This window comes from Penicillium subrubescens, assembly GCF_028828155.1.
Source record: "Penicillium subrubescens strain IBT 31985 chromosome Unknown utg000003l_segment0_segment0, whole genome shotgun sequence".
Lineage (NCBI taxonomy): Eukaryota > Fungi > Ascomycota > Eurotiomycetes > Eurotiales > Aspergillaceae > Penicillium > Penicillium subrubescens.
Window position 1 is genome coordinate 1,595,055 of NW_026643153.1, and position 20,438 is coordinate 1,615,492.

The following is a 20,438-nucleotide window of genomic DNA, read 5'->3' on the forward strand; positions in this document are numbered from 1 at the left end:
ATGCCGATGCGGCTCGCAGGTGCGAGCTAAGAGAAGAACGGAGCTTCGCTTTGCATGGCGGGGTTAAATGAGAAGTGGCTGAAACATTCAATTCAAGGAGAACCCGTGGAGTCATTTATCTGAAGATCTGTCTCAGACAAGAGGGTCTTCTGCCTGGGGCTGTTACATACTACTCCATCGTGATTGATTACCCCAGAAGAGACTAGTAGAGATTGGTCGCTTCATATAGATGGAAAGCGGAATGGCCGATACTAAGATTGTGGATGGTACGATTTTACAAGTCTACCTAGTCATATAAAATACATTGGTCGTTTACTTGCTGGTTCAATGATTCCTTAGGAATAGATAAAGTGCGGCTAGGCTGTCGCGATATATTGTTGAAGCGGATGTACAGTGGGGTTAAGTTTGAAACTCCGACAAGTTTTCGAAACCATCTTACTAGCGGTCACGAGTTGAGCGATAGACTACAGATATGGTATCTGTGCCATTAAGAAATCTAATCCGAAAGCATTTTTTTTAAGAAAGATACTTCAAATGAGAGAGATTGAAGCATGTCTGTTTCTCTGGGTTCTAGACTCGGACTTTTGAACTTCCACTGTACAATCGGAGCACGTGCTCTTACGCTCGGTAGGCGAATGGTGGAGGGCCTCTAGAAGCTACATAATGGAATGGAAAAATGGAAGAACAGTATCTTAGAGTTCTTCAGAGATATCATAGCGCTGCAACGAGAATATTTCTTTCCAGATAATCGAAAACACCCCTCTCGCGGTGTCAAAACCATCATCAGCGGGGCTAGGTTGTCCCCACACCAACAGTGCAGCGATACCACGTTAAAGATCATCTTCAAGTTGTGACTCGATCCAGCCAATAGCCCCAGGCGTCTCCTCCCAGGCCTCGTAGTTCCAACGCAAGACCAATTTCACTTCCTCCACGCTACCCCTCGAGTACGCGGCAGGCATCCCTTTCAAATAATCATCAGGATCGATAAGACCGGGCCAGAAATGCTTATTAGCCTTCTGGACTGCGTCGAATACAACATCAATCTGCTTCTTCAACTTTTCAATCAGGGCTCGGCGGGTATCGCTATCACCGGTAATGATCTCGTGAGATGCACGAATGACGGTGCTCTGAGGGATCGATGACTGGATGAGATCGAGGAGTTCGCGAGGCACAGTTGGTCCCAGACTCGAAGTCGACTCCTGCAATCTCAGGAGTTCAAAAAGGAGCTTGATTTTCAAGAGGGCCAGGCAGACCAAGTGGCTGAGATCAGGGAAATCACTACTACAGATCTGCTCCACAGGCTCAAAAACATCGGCGTTTTTGATGTCTAGGTATGGCAAATCGGTGTCTCCCCAGTCGTACTGCGAATTTTTATTGACGACGGCCCACCATTTGATAAAGTCGTAGCATTCCTGATCCTTGTGCAGACGGAGCATGAGTCCAGGCACGAGATGTCGCACACCCATATTGTCACCACGGCACAGGCGCAACATATCCATAAAATGGTCCAGCTGTGCCTGAACAGATTGGACATTCTGGATCTCGCCCATGTGATCGACTAGTGCAAATCGCGAACGCATATAGTCGCGAGTGTCGTAAATGCTCCAGAAGTGCCCGACGCTGTTGGTAAAGGGATCTGCCTCCATCGTGAAGTCTCCCGGGTGAGTCCGCAAGATTTGCTCCTCGTGCTCCATCTTGACGCGCGCTTTTCTGATGGCGCTGCATGCAGATTTGTGCAATGGGCGATCTGCGACTTGGTGATCACGGCCACAGTATGACACCACCTTACAGCCAGAGCATTGAAGAAGACCCTCCTTCTGGCCACAGACTTGACAGCCAGAAGGTAGTTGCACCATGTCTGCCATGATTGCTGGAGACTAAATGGAGAAGTGAGGTATGGAGTGTCCCTGGCTAGAAGGGTCAAGTTGGAAAGAAGCGGTGTAGAGACGTTTGATGGTTGTCTGTGGGGGGAAGAGGAGTTGAGGATTATGAATGAACTAGGAAGTAGTAAAGAGGTTGAAAGGCAGTATGATCATTGAATTGCCAGGGCACCACAATTGTTCTGTGTTGACAATTTCGTTGTGTTTGCCCAGGCAAAGGACCATCTGGATCAACGGATTTCCCGCGGCCGACCCAAATATTGATCTAATCTTCAGATCAGGCAGTCAACACTGTCAATGAAGCACAGTCAAATACCTCTAGGTGTAGAATCTTTCCATCACGCTTTACATAAACCGATTCTAGACGGCCCCTGGTCTTCATAGGTCATAATTGATCAAGTATTATGTAGCGTAGATAGTTGATTAAGAAAGGAACCATTTGAAAGAGTCAATCCCCACATTGATCCGCGCCAAGTACGGAATTCTCAGCATTCGATGTACAGTACTCCAGTCCCTGGACTGCCGAGTGCGTGGGGCTGTCACTGTCAAATAGACTTCAAGTCGCATAGACTCTTAACAAAGAATAAAGGGAACTGAGCCCATTTATATGCCATTTCCCTGCAATCAATAGCTTCTCTGTTCAGTCAGTCAGGGCAGTATGTGGGGAAGCTCCGCCTGGCAGTCAACAAGAGCCACTGCCGCTGCCACAGGCCGGTCAAGTGAATCCCGCGGAACCATCGGATCCTTCAGTCCGACCAGGACGAATGTCATTGACCCCACAATCTGAGGTACAGTATGGGGAAATGTCTCGATCTTTGCGAGGGGCGTCGGCCCCCTTTTGTAGGCTCGCTGGGTTCTGCCCGATGCGGAGATGGCCGAGTAACCCGGTCAGTAAAACCAGTAGAACCAGGATCAGATGAGAGTTGAGAGGCAAGACCCAGCAAGGAACGGACGGCCGCACCTGTGCGGAATCCATCCGCACTTGTCAGTGTGGACCAACTTCGGTTGAGTTAAACAGCAACTGAGAGTCTCTGACTGGGACGGGAGGATTTCGGGGGAGCGCGGAAGAAAAAGACACAGCGGGACTCCGAGCAAAGGAATGGCAGATGCAGGCACATGCAGTACCAAGCACTTACTGTAGTTAGTTAGTTAGCCCGCGGGACTACTCAGACATCAGCAACGGACTCAGCAGACTCTCTGCTGATCTCAGCGGGATGTGGCTCAACACGGTCATTGTCATTGCGGTGTCCCAGTAAAGTGGATGCCAACTCTCCGACAAACCCGCCCTGACTGTGTCAACTGTTTCTGGGGGTGGCGGCGTGTTTGGTCGGCCCAAGCGACTATACTCGATCTCCCGGACGGGCGTGCCGAATAGGGCCTTACCCGAGGGAATGGGGGTTGATCCTGGGTCTGGGGATGAGGGAGGCAACGTGTATGATTCGCAGTCGGGGTGTTAGTGGTGGGGGAACCATACAGTGAATCTTCTGTACATTGAGGCTGGTGAGGAGTGACGATGAGGAAGGGCCTTCTCGTTCAGGCAGCTGGCCGAGTTTACGTTCCGGTGCAGCAATTCTGCCCCACGCCGCCATTCCCACGCTGGTTCCAGCCGAGGGCAACAAGACTATAAAGATAAGAGGCGGAGAACGGAATATACGTAGTAGAAGGTCTTCTATATATCATTTCGCCAATATCCCTGGTCTGGAATTCTTCGACTGAAACTCTGCGATCTTCTTCCTCTTTTGGTTGTTCTCTTGAATAACCTCATTCCTCTCTCTCCGATTATTTACTCCGTATCGACACATCTGTACAACCTCCCCCTCTTTCCGAATTCCTCTGCAATCTCTCAATCTGGCTTATCTAACTCGTCCTTAAATTACCTAGCTAAAGACTCTTCCAACGTTATCGACGATCTTCTACTGCAGGACTGCACGACTATCAAGCACACATTCACACCGATCGTACCGGAGGGGGTCCTCGTTCCTCGTTCGGCAGGTGAAAGATCCACTTCGCGCCGACCGGCCTCCCCGTGGTCAGACCACTTTGGCCTTCTCTCTCATCCTGCGTCCTCTCTTCCACCTCTTCCCTTTCCCTCGTCGAATAGGGGTGGTTTTACTCTTGGAGATTTTGCGGTCATTTTAGAATTCCGGCCGACTTGTGTTTTCCTTTGCCTCGAGTTTCCTCCCCTTTTTCGCCTCCTCCGACTTTTTATCTCGTCCGCCGCCAATTCTCCGCTCCTCCCCACTCACTGGCGCCGCCCGCCAAACTAACTCGCCGACTCTCCATCTCTCCTCCCCTCTGTCGTTGCAGAAACGGATCGATTGAAGATCTCGTTTTCTCTTTCCTTTGATTCCCAGCCATTATGGCGCAACTCGACACCCTCGATCTGGTCGTCCTAGCGGCTCTCTTGGTGGGTAGCGTGGCCTACTTCACTAAGGGAACCTACTGGGCCGTGCCGAAAGACCCCTATGCCTCCTCCGCCACTGCGCTGAATGGCGCCGCCAAGAGCGGCAAGACGCGCGATATCATTGAGAAGATGGAGGAGACCGGCAAGAACTGTGTGATTTTCTATGGCTCCCAGACTGGTACCGCAGAGGATTACGCCTCGCGCTTGGCTAAGGAAGGCTCCCAGCGCTTTGGTCTGAAGACCATGGTCGCGGATATCGAGGATTATGACTATGAGAACCTGGATAAGTTCCCCGAGGACAAGGTCGCCTTCTTCGTGTTGGCAACCTACGGTGAGGGTGAGCCGACCGATAACGCGGTCGAGTTCTACCAGTTCTTCACCGGTGACGACGTCGCCTTTGAGAGCGGCGCCGCTGCCGAGGACTCGCCTCTTTCGTCCCTCAAGTATGTCGCTTTCGGTCTCGGAAATAACACTTATGAGCACTACAACGCCATGGTTCGCCAGGTTGATGCCGCCTTCACCAAGTTGGGTGCGCAGCGCATTGGAACCGCTGGTGAGGGTGACGACGGTGCTGGTACTATGGAAGAGGACTTCCTTGCCTGGAAGGAGCCCATGTGGGTTGCCCTGACTGAGGCTATGGGTCTTCAGGAGCGCGAATCTGTCTACGAGCCGGTCTTCTGTGTTTCCGAGGACGACGAGAAGTCGCCCGAGGATGAGTCGGTCTACCTGGGAGAGCCTACTTCCGCTCACCGCGACGGCCAGCCCAAGGGTCCTTACTCTGCTCACAGCCCGTACATTGCCCCGATTGTCGAATCCCAGGAATTGTTCACTGTTAAGGACCGTAACTGCCTGCACATGGAGATCAGCATCGCTGGTAGCAACCTGAGCTACCAGACTGGTGACCACATTGCTATCTGGCCCACCAACGCCGGCGCCGAGGTTGATCGTTTCCTCCAGGTCTTTGGTCTAGAGAAGAAGCGTCACTCTGTCATCAACGTCAAGGGTATCGATGTCACTGCCAAGGTTCCCATCCCGACTCCTACTACCTACGATGCTGCTGTTCGCTACTACATGGAAGTCTGCGCCCCCGTCTCCCGCCAATTCGTCTCAACCCTCGCTGCCTTTGCTCCCGATGAGGAGACCAAGGCTGAGATCGTTCGTCTCGGTAACGACAAGGACTACTTCCACGAGAAGATCACCAACCAGTGCTTCAACATCGCCCAGGCCCTGCAAAGCATTACCACCAAGCCGTTCAATGCCGTTCCATTCTCCCTGCTCATCGAAGGTCTCAACAAGCTCCAGCCTCGTTACTACTCCATCTCTTCCTCGTCTGCGGTCCAGAAGGACAAGATCAGCATCACCGCTGTTGTCGAGTCCGTTCGCCTGCCTGGTGCCTCGCACATGGTCAAGGGTGTCACTACCAACTACCTCCTGGCTCTCAAGCAGAAGCAGAACAATGATGCTTCCCCCGATGCTCATGGTCTGACTTACGAAATCACTGGTCCTCGCAACAAGTACGACGGCATCCACGTCCCAGTCCACGTTCGCCACTCCAACTTCAAGCTCCCCTCCGACCCCACCAAGCCCATCATCATGGTTGGTCCCGGTACTGGTGTCGCTCCTTTCCGCGGTTTCATTCAGGAACGTGCTGCTCTGGCCGCCAAGGGCGAGAAGGTTGGCACTACCGTGCTGTTCTTCGGATGTCGCAAGCGTGATGAGGATTTCATTTACCAGGATGAGTTCAAGGTAAGCCACATCCATTCTCTCATTCTCTCATTTCTCGTCGGAACAACTCAAAATACTGACCGCATTTCTTCCAGACCTACCAAGAGCAGATGGGTGATTCTCTGAAGATCATCACTGCCTTCTCTCGCGAGGGCTCCCAGAAGGTCTACGTTCAGCACCGTCTGAAGGAGAACGCCGAGCTGGTCAGCGAGCTCCTCAAGCAAAAGGCCAACTTCTACGTTTGCGGTGATGCCGCCAACATGGCCCGTGAGGTCAACCTGGTGCTGGGCCACATCATCGCCCAGCAGCGCGGTATGCCTGCCGAGAAGGGCGAAGAGATGGTCAAGCACATGCGGAGTAGCGGCAGCTACCAGGAGGATGTGTGGTCATGATTGATGATACTGCTTCTTTTTTTACGGTCTGCCCTCTTCCTTCTCGCAGTGTAGTCATATCTCCCAACCTACCTTCTCCCCCTCCCCTTGATGTCTAGATGACCCCAGCATATACATATATTCTCGGCTCCTCTGTGTCCGCCGAATAGGTACATTTTCAGTTCTTGGCGGGCTTATGTATGCCAATCGGTTCTTTTTCTTCTTCGTTTGAAATTTTCTCCCTTTCTTTTTTCTGCTTTCGTCTTTCTGCCTCGATTCATGGATTGATTCTTCTCCATGGAGACTCTTCAGCGTTTCGTTTCTGTTTGGAAATGGAAATGGGAGCGCCCTTGTTCTTGTGGGTGAGAATGGATGATTTCTTCGTTAGACTTGATTGGAATTTACCACAAAAGAATTTTAATTGATTCAAATGCCCTTTAAAAGACGCTTGTATTTCCACCTACGAAACTCTCTTAATCGAGGTAAATTGAATCGAGTTGACGCAACAGCGACTAATGCTCTGTCTGGTTGTACTGAAGGAGCTACAGTAGCAGTACAAAAGTCTGGGTCTAGAAACCAGAGAAAAAGACCAACCAGATATGCTTCAACTTAATTCTTATTCGAACGATCTTTCTAAATGTCTTTCTAACCATCTTTCTTGATATCAAACATACCGTTCAACTCGGTACTGCAAGGATGGGTTGGAAAAATTGTCGGGGTTTCAACCTTATGAAACCTCACTGTACTACACGGAGCTACGTCTTTCTCTTCAAGTGGCAGAGATCAGATAAAGTTCTGTTGATGAAAAAAGACGGCAAACCTTTGATGAAACCCCAATCTTATCTTTGATCTACAAATTACAGAAATCTCCACACTCCTGCTTTGTACGGAGTACTGGATTGTCACTGGACTCGCGCCTGTTTTCGGCTGTAAGCGCGGACTTAAAACGTCGTCATTGGCACCCGCCCCGGCAAACCTGCGGCCTTCCTCCCCTCGCTACAGCACGTAATCCTGGAAAATTTCCAAGATCATAAGGAGATGCGCCATCACCGAATCGAAGCCTAGCTCATCATTCCCTCGCCCGACCGGATTCGATACTAGCTCTCCTCAATCCATCGGTGCTCGTCATCCCCGCAGTGGTCCTGCGACAAGCTTCCGACCCGCACGAATTGCTCGCATACCACAGCTCTGCGGAACACCCACCATGGCCTACGTGGTGCCGATTCACCGGGCGAGCGGCATTAGGCATGCTGTGAAGCTGAATTTCATGAATGCTGAGGAGGACTGCTTGGTAGTAGCGTGAGTGGAATGAATGAATGCAAAGATCCTTTGGGAATCTCGTTATCTGAGCCCATTGGCCTTGGATGCTCAAGCGCTGCGATAGAAAGTCAACAGAAGCTAATATCCAGCTTTCGCATTTCTAGAAAAGCCAACCGTCTCGAATTCTACACCCTCACCCCCGATGGCCTGATCCTGGCCCAGACCCGCGCGGTATACGCCCAGGTCACCATGCTCGCCCGACTCCCAGCACCAGCCAACTCGCCGACCGACCACCTCTTCGTCGGCACAGACCAATACAACTATTTCACACTTGCGTGGGATCCCGAGAAACGCAAAGCCCGGACAGCTCGCAGCTACGTCGATATCACAGAACCCTCAGCCCGCGAATCACAGACCGAAGCGCGGTGTCTGGTCGATCCAAGTGGGCGCTTCATGACACTGGAGATCTACGAGGGTGTGATCGTGGTGATTCCCATCGTTGAGCCAACAAAACGGAAGGGTCGGGTCTCACATGCCGCACATCAGGCTGATCCGCCGCAGGTTGGCGAGCTCGGTGAGCCGACATCCTCGCGGATCGATGAGTTGTTTGTGCGGTCATCGGCGTTTCTGCATTCTGGGTCTAATCAGCCCTGGTTGGCGCTTTTGTATGAGGATAATCAGAAGACGATGCGATTACGGATTCGCGAGCTGGAGTATAGTCGGGCGACGTCGAGTGGACCGGCAGACGCGACGTTTAAAGAGGTCCAGGAGAAAAAGTTGGATGGGGGTGTTTTTGCACATGAGCTAGACTCGGGTTCTTCGCATTTGATTCCCATTCCGGCTCCATTGGGTATGTTTTCGCTTTCTGTGTCTATTGACCCTTTCGTCCTGAATGGCGTGCTTACATCTTTTCTACTGGTGCAGGTGGTCTGATCGTCCTGGGAGAACGATCTATCAAATACATCGACGATAATGCGAATGATATGATTTCGCGAGAACTCGAGGAATCAACCGTCTTTGTGGCCTGGGAGAAAGTCGATAGCCAACGTTGGTTACTCTCGGATGACTACGGTCGGTTATTCTTCCTGATGTTCGTGCTGAACAATCAAGGCAACGTCGAGGACTGGAAATTGGATTACCTTGGAAGCACATCTCGGGCTAATAACCTGGTGTATCTTGGTGGGGGAATCTTATTTGTCGGCTCGCAACAGGGTGATTCTCAGGTACTTCGCATCAGTGATGGCTCTTTCGAGGTGATTCAGACTTTGTCCAACATTGCACCTATTTTGGACTTTACCTTGATGGATCTGGGCAATCGGACGAGTGAAGTTCAGACACATGAATTCTCAACAGGGCAAGCTCGAATTGTTACTGGATCGGGTGCTTTTGATGATGGATCTTTGCGAAGCGTCCGGAGTGGTGTCGGCATGGAGGAACTGGGTGTCCTTGGTGAAATGGATCACATTACTGATCTATGGGGCCTACAGGCTCAAACTTCGGGAGAGTTCCTCGATACACTACTGGTCACATTCGTTGATGAAACACGAGTATTCCGCTTCAGTCCTGAGGGAGAAGTCGAAGAGCTCGAGGACTTCCTTGGGCTCTCTTTGGCAGAAAGTACGCTGCTAGCCGCCAATCTACCAGGGAGTAGGATTCTGCAGGTTACAGAGAAGAGAGCTGTGATTGCTGATCTCGAGAGCGGCATGGTGACTTTTGAATGGACACCTCCGACCCAGAAGGCGATTACTGCAGCCTCGGCCAATGACGACCACCTGGTGCTTGTGATCGGTGGCCAGATCCTGGCGACTTTTAATATCCAGAATGATGCCCAGCTCATCACGGAGAAGGATATGGGTACAGAACAGCAAATCTCTGGCGTGACAGTCCCGTCCAAGCCTGCAGGAGTTTGTATTGCTGGATTCCCTCAATCCGCCAAGGTGTCCATCTTAGACATCAAGGATCTATCCGAGCTTCAAAGCCAGTCACTAGGCCTGACAGGGGAAGCATTTCCTCGATCCGTCCTGGTTGCAAATGTTCTAGCTGATAGCTCGCCTACCCTTTTCATCTCGATGGCCGATGGCAGTGTGATCACCTTCGCACTGGACCCGCAAACATATGCCCTGACCGACATGATGAAGTTGATCCTGGGATCAGAACAACCGACCTTTAAAAGTCTCCCCCGAGGCGACGGCTTGTACAACGTCTTCGCCACCTGTGAGAACCCGAGTCTCATCTACGGCTCCGAAGGGCGGATTATATACTCTGCCGTCAACTCCGATGCATCTCGAATTTGCCATTTGAACCCAGAGGCCTTCCCAGGATCCATCGCCGTGGCCACAGTCCGGGAACTCAAAATCGCGCTCGTGGATAAAGAGCGCACGACACAAATCCACACATTACCAATGGGATCGACTGTGCGCCGTGTCGCCTACTCACCATCCGAAAAGGCGTTTGGTCTGGGCACTATCGACCGCAAACTGGAGGGCTCTACGGAGGTCGTGACGAGTCATTTCGTGCTCGCTGACGAGATTCTTTTCCGTCGTTTGGATGCTGTCAAACTGAATCCAGATGAACTCGTTGAGAGTGTCATCCGTGCCGAGTTCACAGCTGGCCAGGATGAGAATGGAAAAGAGCTCAAGAAGGACAGGTGGGTTGTCGGTACGGCGTACCTGAATGAGGAAAAAGAAGGGGCAATCCGCGGGCGGATCCTGGTATTTGAAGTTGATCACGGCCGTAAATTGACCAAGGTCGCCGAGTTGGGCGTTAGAGGTGCTTGCCGGGCGTTGGCTATAATGGGTAATCGTATTGTTGCAGCATTGGTCAAGACTGTAAGTGATGAAGCTGTCCTGTCCACCCCCAAAGTATACATGAAGATTTATCTCACTAACTCTCCTTTTCTCCAGGTTGTTGTCTACAAGGTGATCAACAACAACTTCAGCTCCTTGAAACTCGAAAAGACTGCTACTTACCGCACGTCAACGGCACCCGTCGATCTAACAGTCGTCGATGATTTAATCGTGATTGCCGACCTGATGAAGAGCGTCTGCATCGTTCAATGGAGCCCGGGCCAGAACGGCGCCAACGACAAACTGGTAGAAATAGGTCGGCACTACCAGACTGTTTGGAGCACGGCTGTCGCCTCCATCGAGAAGGATATGCTCCTCGTTAGCGAGGCCGAGGGTAACCTCATCGTGCTGTCTCGTAACCAGGGCGGCGTCACCGAACAAGACAAGCACCGTCTCGTCCCTACGAGTGAAATCCGACTAGGTGAAATGGTCAATCGGATTCGTCCTATTAACATCCAACAACTCGCCAGTTTGACGGTAACACCGAGAGCTTTCCTCGCAACGGTTCGTACACCTTTCTCCCAACGACATACATCATTCATATACTAATTTACATTGTTACCTACTACAGGTCGAAGGCTCCATCTACCTCTTCGCCCTCATAAACCCAGACCACCACGACTTCCTCATCACCCTCCAAAGCGTAATCGCCAGTAAGATCGATTCTCTCGGCGATCTACCCTTCGACAAATTCCGCGCCTTCCGCACGCTCACCCGCTCCGCAGATGCTCCTTATCGCTTCGTGGATGGCGAGTTACTTGAACAGTTCCTCGATTGCGAGGCTGCGTTGCAGGAGGAGATTATTGCTGAGGTGGGATCGAGGGATGTTGCGGAGGTTAAAGGGATGATTGAGGCGTTGAGGCGGTTGCATTGAATTTATTGATGAGGTTGGATGAGATGACATCAGACGTGATGTTCTTGGTTTCTTCTACATAATGGTCGTTCTGTTTATGATGCATGGATTAAGACAGGGGGTGGTTTGAACACTTCTTCTTCCTTACGAGTGTTGATCTTGTTACTAGACCGATGACTGGATTACAGTGATTAAGCGGAAGGGAGTCGATGTTCTGTTTGGTACGAAAGTACGGAGTATTAAATCAGTAGTTGGATGATTCTACTAGACCTGTTTAGCAAGTTTACACGGTTGGATGAGCGTCAACCATGACATCGATGTTTCCAGGTCATATCTGCCATGATGATAGATAAAAGTACACATGAGCAAAGTACAGACAATGCATTCAACGCCATCCCCCATTCTATTAGTTTACAAGTGTCCTTCAACCTCCAAAAAACCCCTAAGCCAGCCCAACCACCAGCAATGTTAGACCTGTCCAAATCCAACCCATCTAAGCATCCTTCTTATTCTCCTCCTCCTCCTCACTCCAATCCAACAACTCCATAATCTGCTCCTCACTCAACTTCTCCGCCCGCTGACCCTTCGCCAAATTCTTCAAATACTTCTTCTGCCTTTTCCTCGCCATACCATTCCACTCGGGCACACCACTAGCCTGAGCCAACTCATCCTCCTCCTCCTCCTCAACCTCATCATCCGTATTGTCCACCTCCCCAAGAACCTTGCCCCCCTTATCACCGCCCCGCAGCGCATTCGCCGACATCTTCGCCTTCTTCCCACCCAGCGCAGCCTTCTCTTTCTCCTTCTTCTCCTTCTCCTTCTTGCGCTCGCGCTCGTGCAGGTATTTGAAGAATCGCTCGATGTAGGGGCGCAGAATGAGGTAGAAGATTACACTGGCGATGACCTTGGTCCACCGTTTGGCGCTGACTTCGGCGAAGGAGGCGTAGAAGTTCTTGAAGAAGCGGCGGACGCCTGTGTCGACGAAGCCGAAGAGTTGTGTGAAGAAGTCTGAGGCGGCTTCGGCGGCGATGTCGCCGAGGTCGGAGGAACGTTCGTCGACCATGATTGATGTAGTGGAATGTGCTTGTGCTTGACAAGTGTGTCTGGCTCTGTTTGAGTCGTCGGTGGGGGATGCGGGAGCTCGGGTTACCCGCGGATGGAAGACCGATTGATCAATTGATCACGTAATTAAATAGTAGTGAATAAAAATGTCCAGTGGTAGGATAGAATAGAAGAAGAGCTGAAGAAGAGAAAAAGCTCAAAGTCCGCAAGTGAAGAAAAAAGAAAGGAAAGCGGAAAATGCGGCACTTGCGCGATTAATGGTTGAGTTTATCGAGCCGCGATTGTCCTTTTTTTGGAAGGCACCAGAACCCAGAGCCCCGAAAAAGTTCCAAAACGGAAGGCGCGACCCTCCATGATCGGAATATCTATTGATCCGTCATACGCGTCTACAGCCAATCATCGCCCCTTGAGCTCCAGTATGGGACGCGCCTTGACTGACGGACTCTCATCTCTATCAGTTACTGATCATGGAGCAAATTGAAGAAGCTGGGCTCGAAGAGGTACATCGATCTCTATTCAGAGTCCATGCTGGTATACTGATCTGCTTTCTCCGTGCAGCGCCTTAAATCCGCCCTGTGGCTGTCTATCGGCAAGATCGTGGACGAGGAGACTATCAAGCTAGGCGTCAATGCAACACCTCAATTCATCGGGGCCTTGACGGAGATGGTGTGGTCACAGATTGGTATGTATATATCCTTGATTTTCTCTTGGGGTATCGACCATGCTATGTGGTCTTTGTCCTATGTTTCATGCAGTGGACGCGTCGCTGACGATTCTACAGAGACTGTCAGTCAGGACCTGGAGTCCTTTGCCAAGTGAGTACATTGACAGCCGCTGTACAGCGCTTTTTTTGTGTTCTGAAACTTGAACATAACTGTCGGGCAACAACAGCTATCAAAGGAACCTCGCTGACTGATTACTATTGCCCAACATAGACACGCCGGCCGATCGACCGTCAACGTCTCCGACGTGATGCTGCTCGCCCGCCGCAATGAGGGACTGGACTCGATTTTGCGTGCGTTCGTGGAGCAGCAGCGCCCGGGAGGGTCTTAAATGGCAGCATAGCTACTAGAAGTCATGCTGGCTGTATCTTGATCTCCGTGATTATCATCACGATACTTCCCGCTCCTCGGCGAGGAACTTGTCCTACTATCTTATATGTCGAGGGAAAGCCCCTGGCAAGTCATGATTGATGAATGAACGACCAACTTAATCCCAACTTTCTTGTCAGTGTCTTGATACTGTCTTGTGCTGCGGTTAAACCTGTTGACCCAGGCTCACCTTGGCCTCTATGTGTAGTGGCGATGAATTATGTTCAATGAGGGAAGCTAACCCGGGAGATGATCTCTGATCAACACTCCGATCATAACTCTCGTGCAGTCTATGGCTCGTTTAAGCTTTTGTTGGATCTCTACCGGGTACTTTACACTTGCATTAGGCTAAATCATGACCTAGGAAAACTGTAGATGTGCACAGTTCCCTAGATATCTCATCGTGTAGATAAGAAAGAACTTTCCATAGATTAGTATGGGAATTGCGATAAGTACTGCTGGATCTTGTAGTTGTATGTAAGGCTGGGAGGTTATGATATCGCATAGGTAGATCGTGTTCTACATGAATTACGCTAGCGTGTCCTATAATTTATGCCTAGCATGTTATAGTGATTTGCAAATAGTCCAACTTGCAAGATCGACCAGGTTTGAGTTCCGTTCCCAGGGAGATGCTCCCAAATAATAGCAACCCTCGGGTGATTGTGGCTGGTGCCGCTATTGAACATTTTTTATCCAGTTGCTAGATTCATTTACCACATCGGTCCCCGTTAATGAGTGCTACGTAAAGAGCGCGATTATACACTACCTACAGTATAGGCCAATTTTTAGCACATGTTACCATAATTATTCAACCTGTCAAATCCACTTGCCATCATCTTCATTTCTTCACATGCAGCAACGGGTCTCCACTCATCCAGCCACCGACGAACCCCAAAATCGTGTGCCATCTCAAAGGGGCAGAGTGGATCTTCGATCTTCATCAACCCTGGTCTCTCCACAAATCATAATCCTGCCAAGCAACTAACTTTTGCGCATCCTGACATCACCGACTCCACGCTAGTCGCTGGTAAAAGGGACGCCTTGTGGCGCAGACCAGTCTGCGCCCATTCAGGACTGCTGCTGCGCCAGGGATCCGTTGGGACCGGCCTCCACTGATCTTCAACTATTGCGTCGCGCGTGGGTACGCAGGGCTTTCTTATAATCGGCCCTGAATCCTGCTGCCTCGAGGGGGTTGGTCGATTTTGAAAATATATCAACCTCACACCAGCCATTTTTCGAATCTCCCATTCACCCCATCAACAATCTATATCGTCCATCATGGGAGTCGGCGGAGTCGTTTTACGCTTTTTCAGTCTCGCCATTCGAGTGCTGCAGTTCCTCGCTTCGGCTGTTATCCTCGGCATTTTCTCATACTTTCTCGCCGTCCTTTCCCGCCATAATCTGGACATCCCGACATGGATCAAGGCTGTTGAGGGTCTGTCCGGTGCTGCCGCTTTATACGGCATTCTAGGCACAGTCTTCGTCTGTTGCCTGGGCGGAGTTGCTTTCTTCGCTTTCCTCGGTGTTGTGCTCGATGTCTGCTTCGTTGGTGCCATGATCGCGATCGCAATTTTGACCCGCGACGGTACCCAGAAGTGCTCGGGCAACGTCAAGACCCCGCTGGGCAACGGCAACGCTGATAACAACGGCGAGACTCCGGCTGGAACTAGCTTCCATCTGGCTTGTGAGCTGGAGAAGGTCGCCTTTGCAGTCTCCATTATCGGAATGTAAGTACATAAGATCTGGTCCCTACCGCCACCACCACCACCACCACCACCGCCGAACTATAGTCATCTAGATCGATCCAATACTGACTTTCTATTCTTACCAGCTTCTTCTTCCTCATCTCCATCCTCTTCCAGGTCCTCCTGGCCCGCCACCACAAGCGCGAGAAGCGCTTCGGCCCCTCCCCCGCCAACAACTACACCTACGGCACCAGCCGTAAGTGGTGGAGCCGCAAGAGGAACAACCCCGAGGCCAGTGGTGGCGTAGATGCTTTGCCTAGCCACCCCACCCCGGCCGACGTCGAGTTGGGTGCTGAGAAGCAGCCCGAGAAGAACTGGTTCGGCTCGTGGGGCAAGAAGAAGCATGACGCTGCCAATGCCCCCACTGCTACGGGTGCGCAGAATGGTTATGGCTATGGTGGCTCTGCCTACACAGGTAACATCTAAGCTCGGGCTTTGTGAAGTCCATCTTGCTTGGATATAGCTAGCAAGGCATTGGGGGTTGGATGCTCGCTGTCGAGTGATTCTTCTTTGACATCCAGCCCCTGTACCTCTTCTTTGCCCGGCTAGCCCCATTGTTGGGTGCTAGTCAATGACTGTATGAACTCTTACGCCATTTTTGAGCTGAGATACCATGTTTTGCTTGTGAGATTTGGTGTATATTATGCTGCAGGACAACACCTGGGTTAGCAAGGATTGACAGACAGCCTTGCAAAGGATATAATGATAATACTAGTGAATTCAATAAGATCTATATGAAGTACTTTGAGACGCAGAAAAGATCACTTGATACTTAAGAGTTTGTATTGATACTAATGCTACATAGACATAATCCTGAGAGACCCCAGCCAAAAAGCCCAACTCTGATCTTCCAAAACATTAAACACCAACAACAAGCCATCACAGTACAGTCATTAGGAATATCAATAACATGAGGACATCAGCACCGACAAGGATATCATAGTCATCACAGTCGATGGGGAAATAGCAAGAACAATTTCCCCAAACACCAAGGGCGCCTGCATCCAAAACAAGAACAGATAGAGAACCAAGTGCAGAAGAAGCATCAACCGACCCAGTCGGGTTAGCTATGATCTGCCGAAAAATCGGGTTCCAAAACAAGTGAGAACTCATAACTCAGACCCTTACTAGCCAGCCCTAACCATCTGGCCGAAGCGGCACGTCATACCAGGTGCAACATTGCCCATGAAGATGGGGTGCTGGTTGGAGCACATAGCCCATGTGTATCCATCTGGAGAGCACAGGATCTCACCAGAGGTGCAAGTCCACTGGCCAACGTAGTTGGCGAAGGCATTGTTGGTGGAAGCCACTGATGTACTCTGAGCACCCACGACACGGGGGTCAGCAGAGGGAGAACCAAAGGCCGACGCAATCATAGACATGGCCTGGGTGGTGCTGCTGGTGAGGGTAGTGCCGCGAGTGGTAGTAGCTGGCTTCTTGTCGGAGGTGTCGGTGGCCTTCTGGGCAGACGAGGTGGTAGTTGCGTTGTTGTTCTTGGAGTCCGACTTGGAAGCATTGGAAGAAGAAGTAGAAGTAGGGCTCGCAGATGAAGTAGAGCTGGAAGAAGAAGAAGAAGAAGAAGAAGAGGTAGAGGAGCTAGTATCGGTGCTGCCGCTGTCATTGCCCAGGAAAGGAGCGTTGCTCGTGCACTTGTAGCCCTTACCAGTGCCATCGACCTTACCCAGCACCTTGTCACCAGGCTCGGGGAAGTTAACCGACTCGCCCTCGATGGTCACACAGCCACCAGCCTGGCCAACGTTGGCGAGGAAGAGATCGGGCAGACTGTCAAATGTAGTAGCCTTGGACTGGCCCATCATCACGGAGACATCAGACTCGCCAGTCATCTCACGACGGTCCACGGTCTTCTCCATAGGTGGGTGGCTGATGTGGCTCATGTGCTTCATCAACTCCTCGGTCATATCCTCATCATCCATCTGGTCATCATTCATCTGATTATCCATGACCTTGTGGCCGTGTGAATTCTTGCTCTTGCTGTTGCTGGACTGAGTCTTGTTCCCACTGCTACCAGACCCACCAATAGTAACCATAGCACAATTCATATACATCTCACGGTTACCGACCTTGTTAAACCAAGTCCAGGCCAACAAAGCCTCGCCGTTGGGTGCATCAGACGGAATCTCGAAGTTATACTTCTTGGCAATGGGACAATCACCAAGCATAGACTCAATAACCTTGAATGTCTTGCCGCGGTCATAAGTCAGGGCAAGCTGGCAAGAGCCGCCGCTGTGAGTCGCACTCCCGTCAAGCTCCATCTCGTAGGTCTGGCCGGGCGAGTAGCTCGCCTGGGACTGGAAGGGGTCGTTTGCATAGCCCTTGCAGGGGTAGTCACCGCCGGATGTTTGAAGTGGGTTGGTGTAGGAGTAGTCTTTCTTCTCGTCGCTGTCCTTGTTGAGAGGACTGCGGATGGGATAGGGCTTCAGCATTTGCATGTGTGCAGAGGCGCCAGTAGCCAGCAGGCCGGCGAGAACTGCGATACCCTTCATTTTGGAAGTCTGGAGCTTATCAACAAGATGCTCCCGTCAACTCGACTCTCGATTTACTCACAAGAAGTTTAGAATAGGATGTGGGTATAGTAGGAGATGGATATGATGGTCAACAATCTGTAGCCAAGGAATCAACCACCAGGGTATAATTTCTCAACTTTTTTCACAGGACAGACGGTTGAGCGAAAAAAACGAGAGGCGAATTGACAACGCCAACTATAAATATTTATCTATTGTCTGCCAGCATTCTCCAGCGTTCTTCAGAGGAATGGGAAATGCCTTCGTCCCGCGATCCAAGCCCGAGTTATTTCCCGGCTACGCTCCCGACCTCGCAACGCGAAGAATGCACCCGACCATGCGCTCTTGCCTCAACTAGCCCAAGAGATCAATAAGTGAGCAAATTGTACAGTTCTTTGGGAGAGCGCAAATTACAACTCGACGCGCAAGACCACATTTCAGCGGAACAAAGCTGATATCCTCCATTATGGCTTAAAGGATACATCGAACCAGTATTCATCAACGCTTGAACGGTATTCGAGGGACATATCACATAGCCTCAACTTTCAAGTCAACAATTTTGTCTCTAGAGGGGAATGAATGGCGTACGTGTCCAAAATATGACAGCCACAGAACTATGAATACCTCCATTCCAGACCACATTTATTCTCCGAGAAGCCAGTTGCCGGGGAATTCGACAATGAATTGCACATGTAGTAAACAGATCGTCCAAAGACACATTTCTTACGATACTGTAGGATCAAGTCTGTTAAATTACTAAAGAGTGGGAGAATGAAGAGCTAGTGAAGTCTAGACAATTCTGACACTCACCTTTTGGGACAAGATTTGCTTAAATCCATTTCACTTTTGCATAGCATTTGCTGTGCCTGGTAATAGGGACAGGTCCACTACCTGCATATGCCCCCTAGTTTATCATAGCTTCTCTGCCTCAATCTGGTCCCTACCTTCAGTCCCAGGCCTTTTGAATAACAATATGTTCTCTTTCCATATGCTTCTTTTATGGTTTAAAATGCATGCCTCTCATGTCACAAAATGCGGTCTCTCATCAAAATTATGCAACCATGTTTTCGTGTCTTTTGGAAACACTGGGGTGCAGGGATGTGGCCATACTGGTTTTATGTACCAAGGGGGTTGGTGTTGAGTGTGTTCACCTTACCATCCCTAGAAGAGCCTACATACCGCGAATCAGGGGGCGACCAATGAAGTACTTATCACTGACATGCTGCGTGGTTTAAGACCTTCCAAGTGCTATATTAAGGTGTGCATTGTCCCTGGCTAGTAATGGGTTGATGTCATGCCCAGACCAGGGTAATGGGACCATGTTATAGCCGAGCGATGGCACAAATCATGTTCCTGACACTTTCTCCCCACTTGACCAAAGTACTACTTATGATCCTGTAGCAGCTTCAGCATTTCCAATTCCTCAATCTCCTTCGCCCAATCGGCGGCAGTCAAGCCGTCAACGGTCTGAATTTCACGGTCCGCTCCATGATCCAATAACCATCGCATTAGGACTGGATCGCCTATATCGACGGCAATATGCAATGCAGTGCCCCTAGGCTCCTGTCTATTGATGTCCACGCCATTGTCTAGCAGGTATTCAAGTATAGATAAGGTTTCACCTCTGTACGCCGTATTCACCCGCGGTAGTATTGATTGTAATATTCTAGGGCCGAGAGTCTCCAAAGAAAACCTGCACACCACTAGAAGTTTCGTTTTGTCCAATGTACCCACTATAGCCGCTGTCATAAGGCGCGTGGAACCCCGAGTGCCAGGTAGCTTCGAGTCTGCCCCATGTTCTAAGAACCAGAGTACGACTGCCTCGTTTTGTATCATCAGACTTGTTTGGATGAATCAGTAGTCGCTCTAGATCAGGCAATGCCTCATACCGTAATGTAGGCTCCCCAAATGGTCTTGAATTGATATCCCATCTATGGTCAAGAAAGGCTTGGAATACAACAAGGTCATTGCTATTGCAGGCTCGGCGAAAAACGGCCTCAGTCACTTGAGCTCCGTGTTCGAGCAATAGAGCCACCAAGCCATGTACTTTGTCGGTGACAGCATCTTTGAGAGCGTCATTTAAGTCTTCCTGGGGTCGGCAGGGCAAATTCAGAGGCAAAGCATCCATGCTCCCGCTTTGGTATAGCTCACTTATCAACCGATAACGCTCCATGGAATTGTTTGGGGCGAAAGAAATCGAGGGTCAATACACAAAATGAGGAGTGAATAACGAAAAGAAAGATTGAAATGAGGGGGAAAAAAAAGATGAGGGGCCCGATGAAAGAGAGAACCTGGGGTACCTAAGGGATGGGGGCGGGCTTGAGTCTACTTGGATAGGATTCAACTTCTTGTCTTTCGAAAGGTCTATCCGAATTTTGAATCAACTTCCTAGATGGCCAAGGTAATATCTTCTGGTCTATCTTTTGAAGTATGAATGCAACTAGATCTATCCTGTCCACAGATCATCCGCATCCTGAAAAGATAATGAAACCATGAATCCAATCTATGAACTTATCGTTAAAAGGCAAGTGCTATTGAGGAGATGATATCTATACTCATTGGAACTTATCAAACTGTCTTGCTTCTGCTGGAATCTTGATCTCGATGACGTCTTTGCTTTAGACCAGCTGTTTTGGATTCTGTACGATTAATCATCTCAATCTCTTCTTTCTTCGTTCT

At 50.3% G+C, this 20,438-nt stretch overlaps 8 protein-coding genes across 8 annotated transcripts; 4 read left to right on the plus strand and 4 right to left on the minus strand.

Annotated features, from left to right (window-relative positions):
• Positions 1–830: 830 nt before the first annotated feature.
• N7473_004596 (zinc finger MYND domain-containing protein) lies at positions 831–1,865 on the minus strand (the record flags this gene model as incomplete). Its single annotated transcript, XM_057150536.1, has 1 exon — positions 831–1,865. The coding sequence occupies one exon, from the start codon at positions 1,863–1,865 to the stop codon at positions 831–833; it is 1,035 nt and encodes a 344-aa protein (XP_057010646.1).
• A 2,374-nt stretch (positions 1,866–4,239) lies between these two features.
• cprA (NADPH--hemoprotein reductase cprA) lies at positions 4,240–6,401 on the plus strand (the record flags this gene model as incomplete). Its single annotated transcript, XM_057150537.1, has 2 exons — positions 4,240–6,030; positions 6,105–6,401. 2 exons carry the CDS (start codon positions 4,240–4,242, stop codon positions 6,399–6,401), a joined length of 2,088 nt encoding a protein of 695 aa, XP_057010647.1.
• Positions 6,402–7,584: 1,183 nt separating this feature from the next.
• On the plus strand, positions 7,585–11,360 carry N7473_004598 (DDB1/RSE1 family protein; the record flags this gene model as incomplete). The annotated part of the gene is made up of 5 exons (XM_057150538.1): positions 7,585–7,679; positions 7,805–8,490; positions 8,565–10,468; positions 10,544–10,990; positions 11,058–11,360. The coding sequence occupies 5 exons, from the start codon at positions 7,585–7,587 to the stop codon at positions 11,358–11,360; spliced, it is 3,435 nt and encodes a 1,144-aa protein (XP_057010648.1).
• A 472-nt stretch (positions 11,361–11,832) lies between these two features.
• Positions 11,833–12,402, minus strand: N7473_004599 (uncharacterized protein; the record flags this gene model as incomplete). The annotated part of the gene is made up of 1 exon (XM_057150539.1): positions 11,833–12,402. One exon carries the CDS (start codon positions 12,400–12,402, stop codon positions 11,833–11,835), a length of 570 nt encoding a protein of 189 aa, XP_057010649.1.
• Positions 12,403–12,830: 428 nt separating this feature from the next.
• On the plus strand, positions 12,831–13,922 carry N7473_004600 (CENP-S family protein). The gene is made up of 4 exons (XM_057150540.1): positions 12,831–12,901; positions 12,960–13,083; positions 13,183–13,216; positions 13,337–13,922. The coding sequence occupies exons 1-4, from the start codon at positions 12,869–12,871 to the stop codon at positions 13,452–13,454; spliced, it is 309 nt and encodes a 102-aa protein (XP_057010650.1). The 5' UTR covers positions 12,831–12,868; the 3' UTR covers positions 13,455–13,922.
• A 777-nt stretch (positions 13,923–14,699) lies between these two features.
• Positions 14,700–15,988, plus strand: N7473_004601 (uncharacterized protein). The gene is made up of 2 exons (XM_057150541.1): positions 14,700–15,219; positions 15,324–15,988. The coding sequence occupies exons 1-2, from the start codon at positions 14,771–14,773 to the stop codon at positions 15,661–15,663; spliced, it is 789 nt and encodes a 262-aa protein (XP_057010651.1). The 5' UTR covers positions 14,700–14,770; the 3' UTR covers positions 15,664–15,988.
• A 376-nt stretch (positions 15,989–16,364) lies between these two features.
• Positions 16,365–17,741, minus strand: N7473_004602 (putative extracellular protein; the record flags this gene model as incomplete). Its single annotated transcript, XM_057150542.1, has 1 exon — positions 16,365–17,741. The coding sequence occupies one exon, from the start codon at positions 17,739–17,741 to the stop codon at positions 16,365–16,367; it is 1,377 nt and encodes a 458-aa protein (XP_057010652.1).
• Positions 17,742–19,142: 1,401 nt separating this feature from the next.
• On the minus strand, positions 19,143–19,887 carry N7473_004603 (ankyrin repeat domain-containing protein; the record flags this gene model as incomplete). The annotated part of the gene is made up of 2 exons (XM_057150543.1): positions 19,143–19,348; positions 19,461–19,887. 2 exons carry the CDS (start codon positions 19,885–19,887, stop codon positions 19,143–19,145), a joined length of 633 nt encoding a protein of 210 aa, XP_057010653.1.
• Positions 19,888–20,438: the final 551 nt, after the last annotated feature.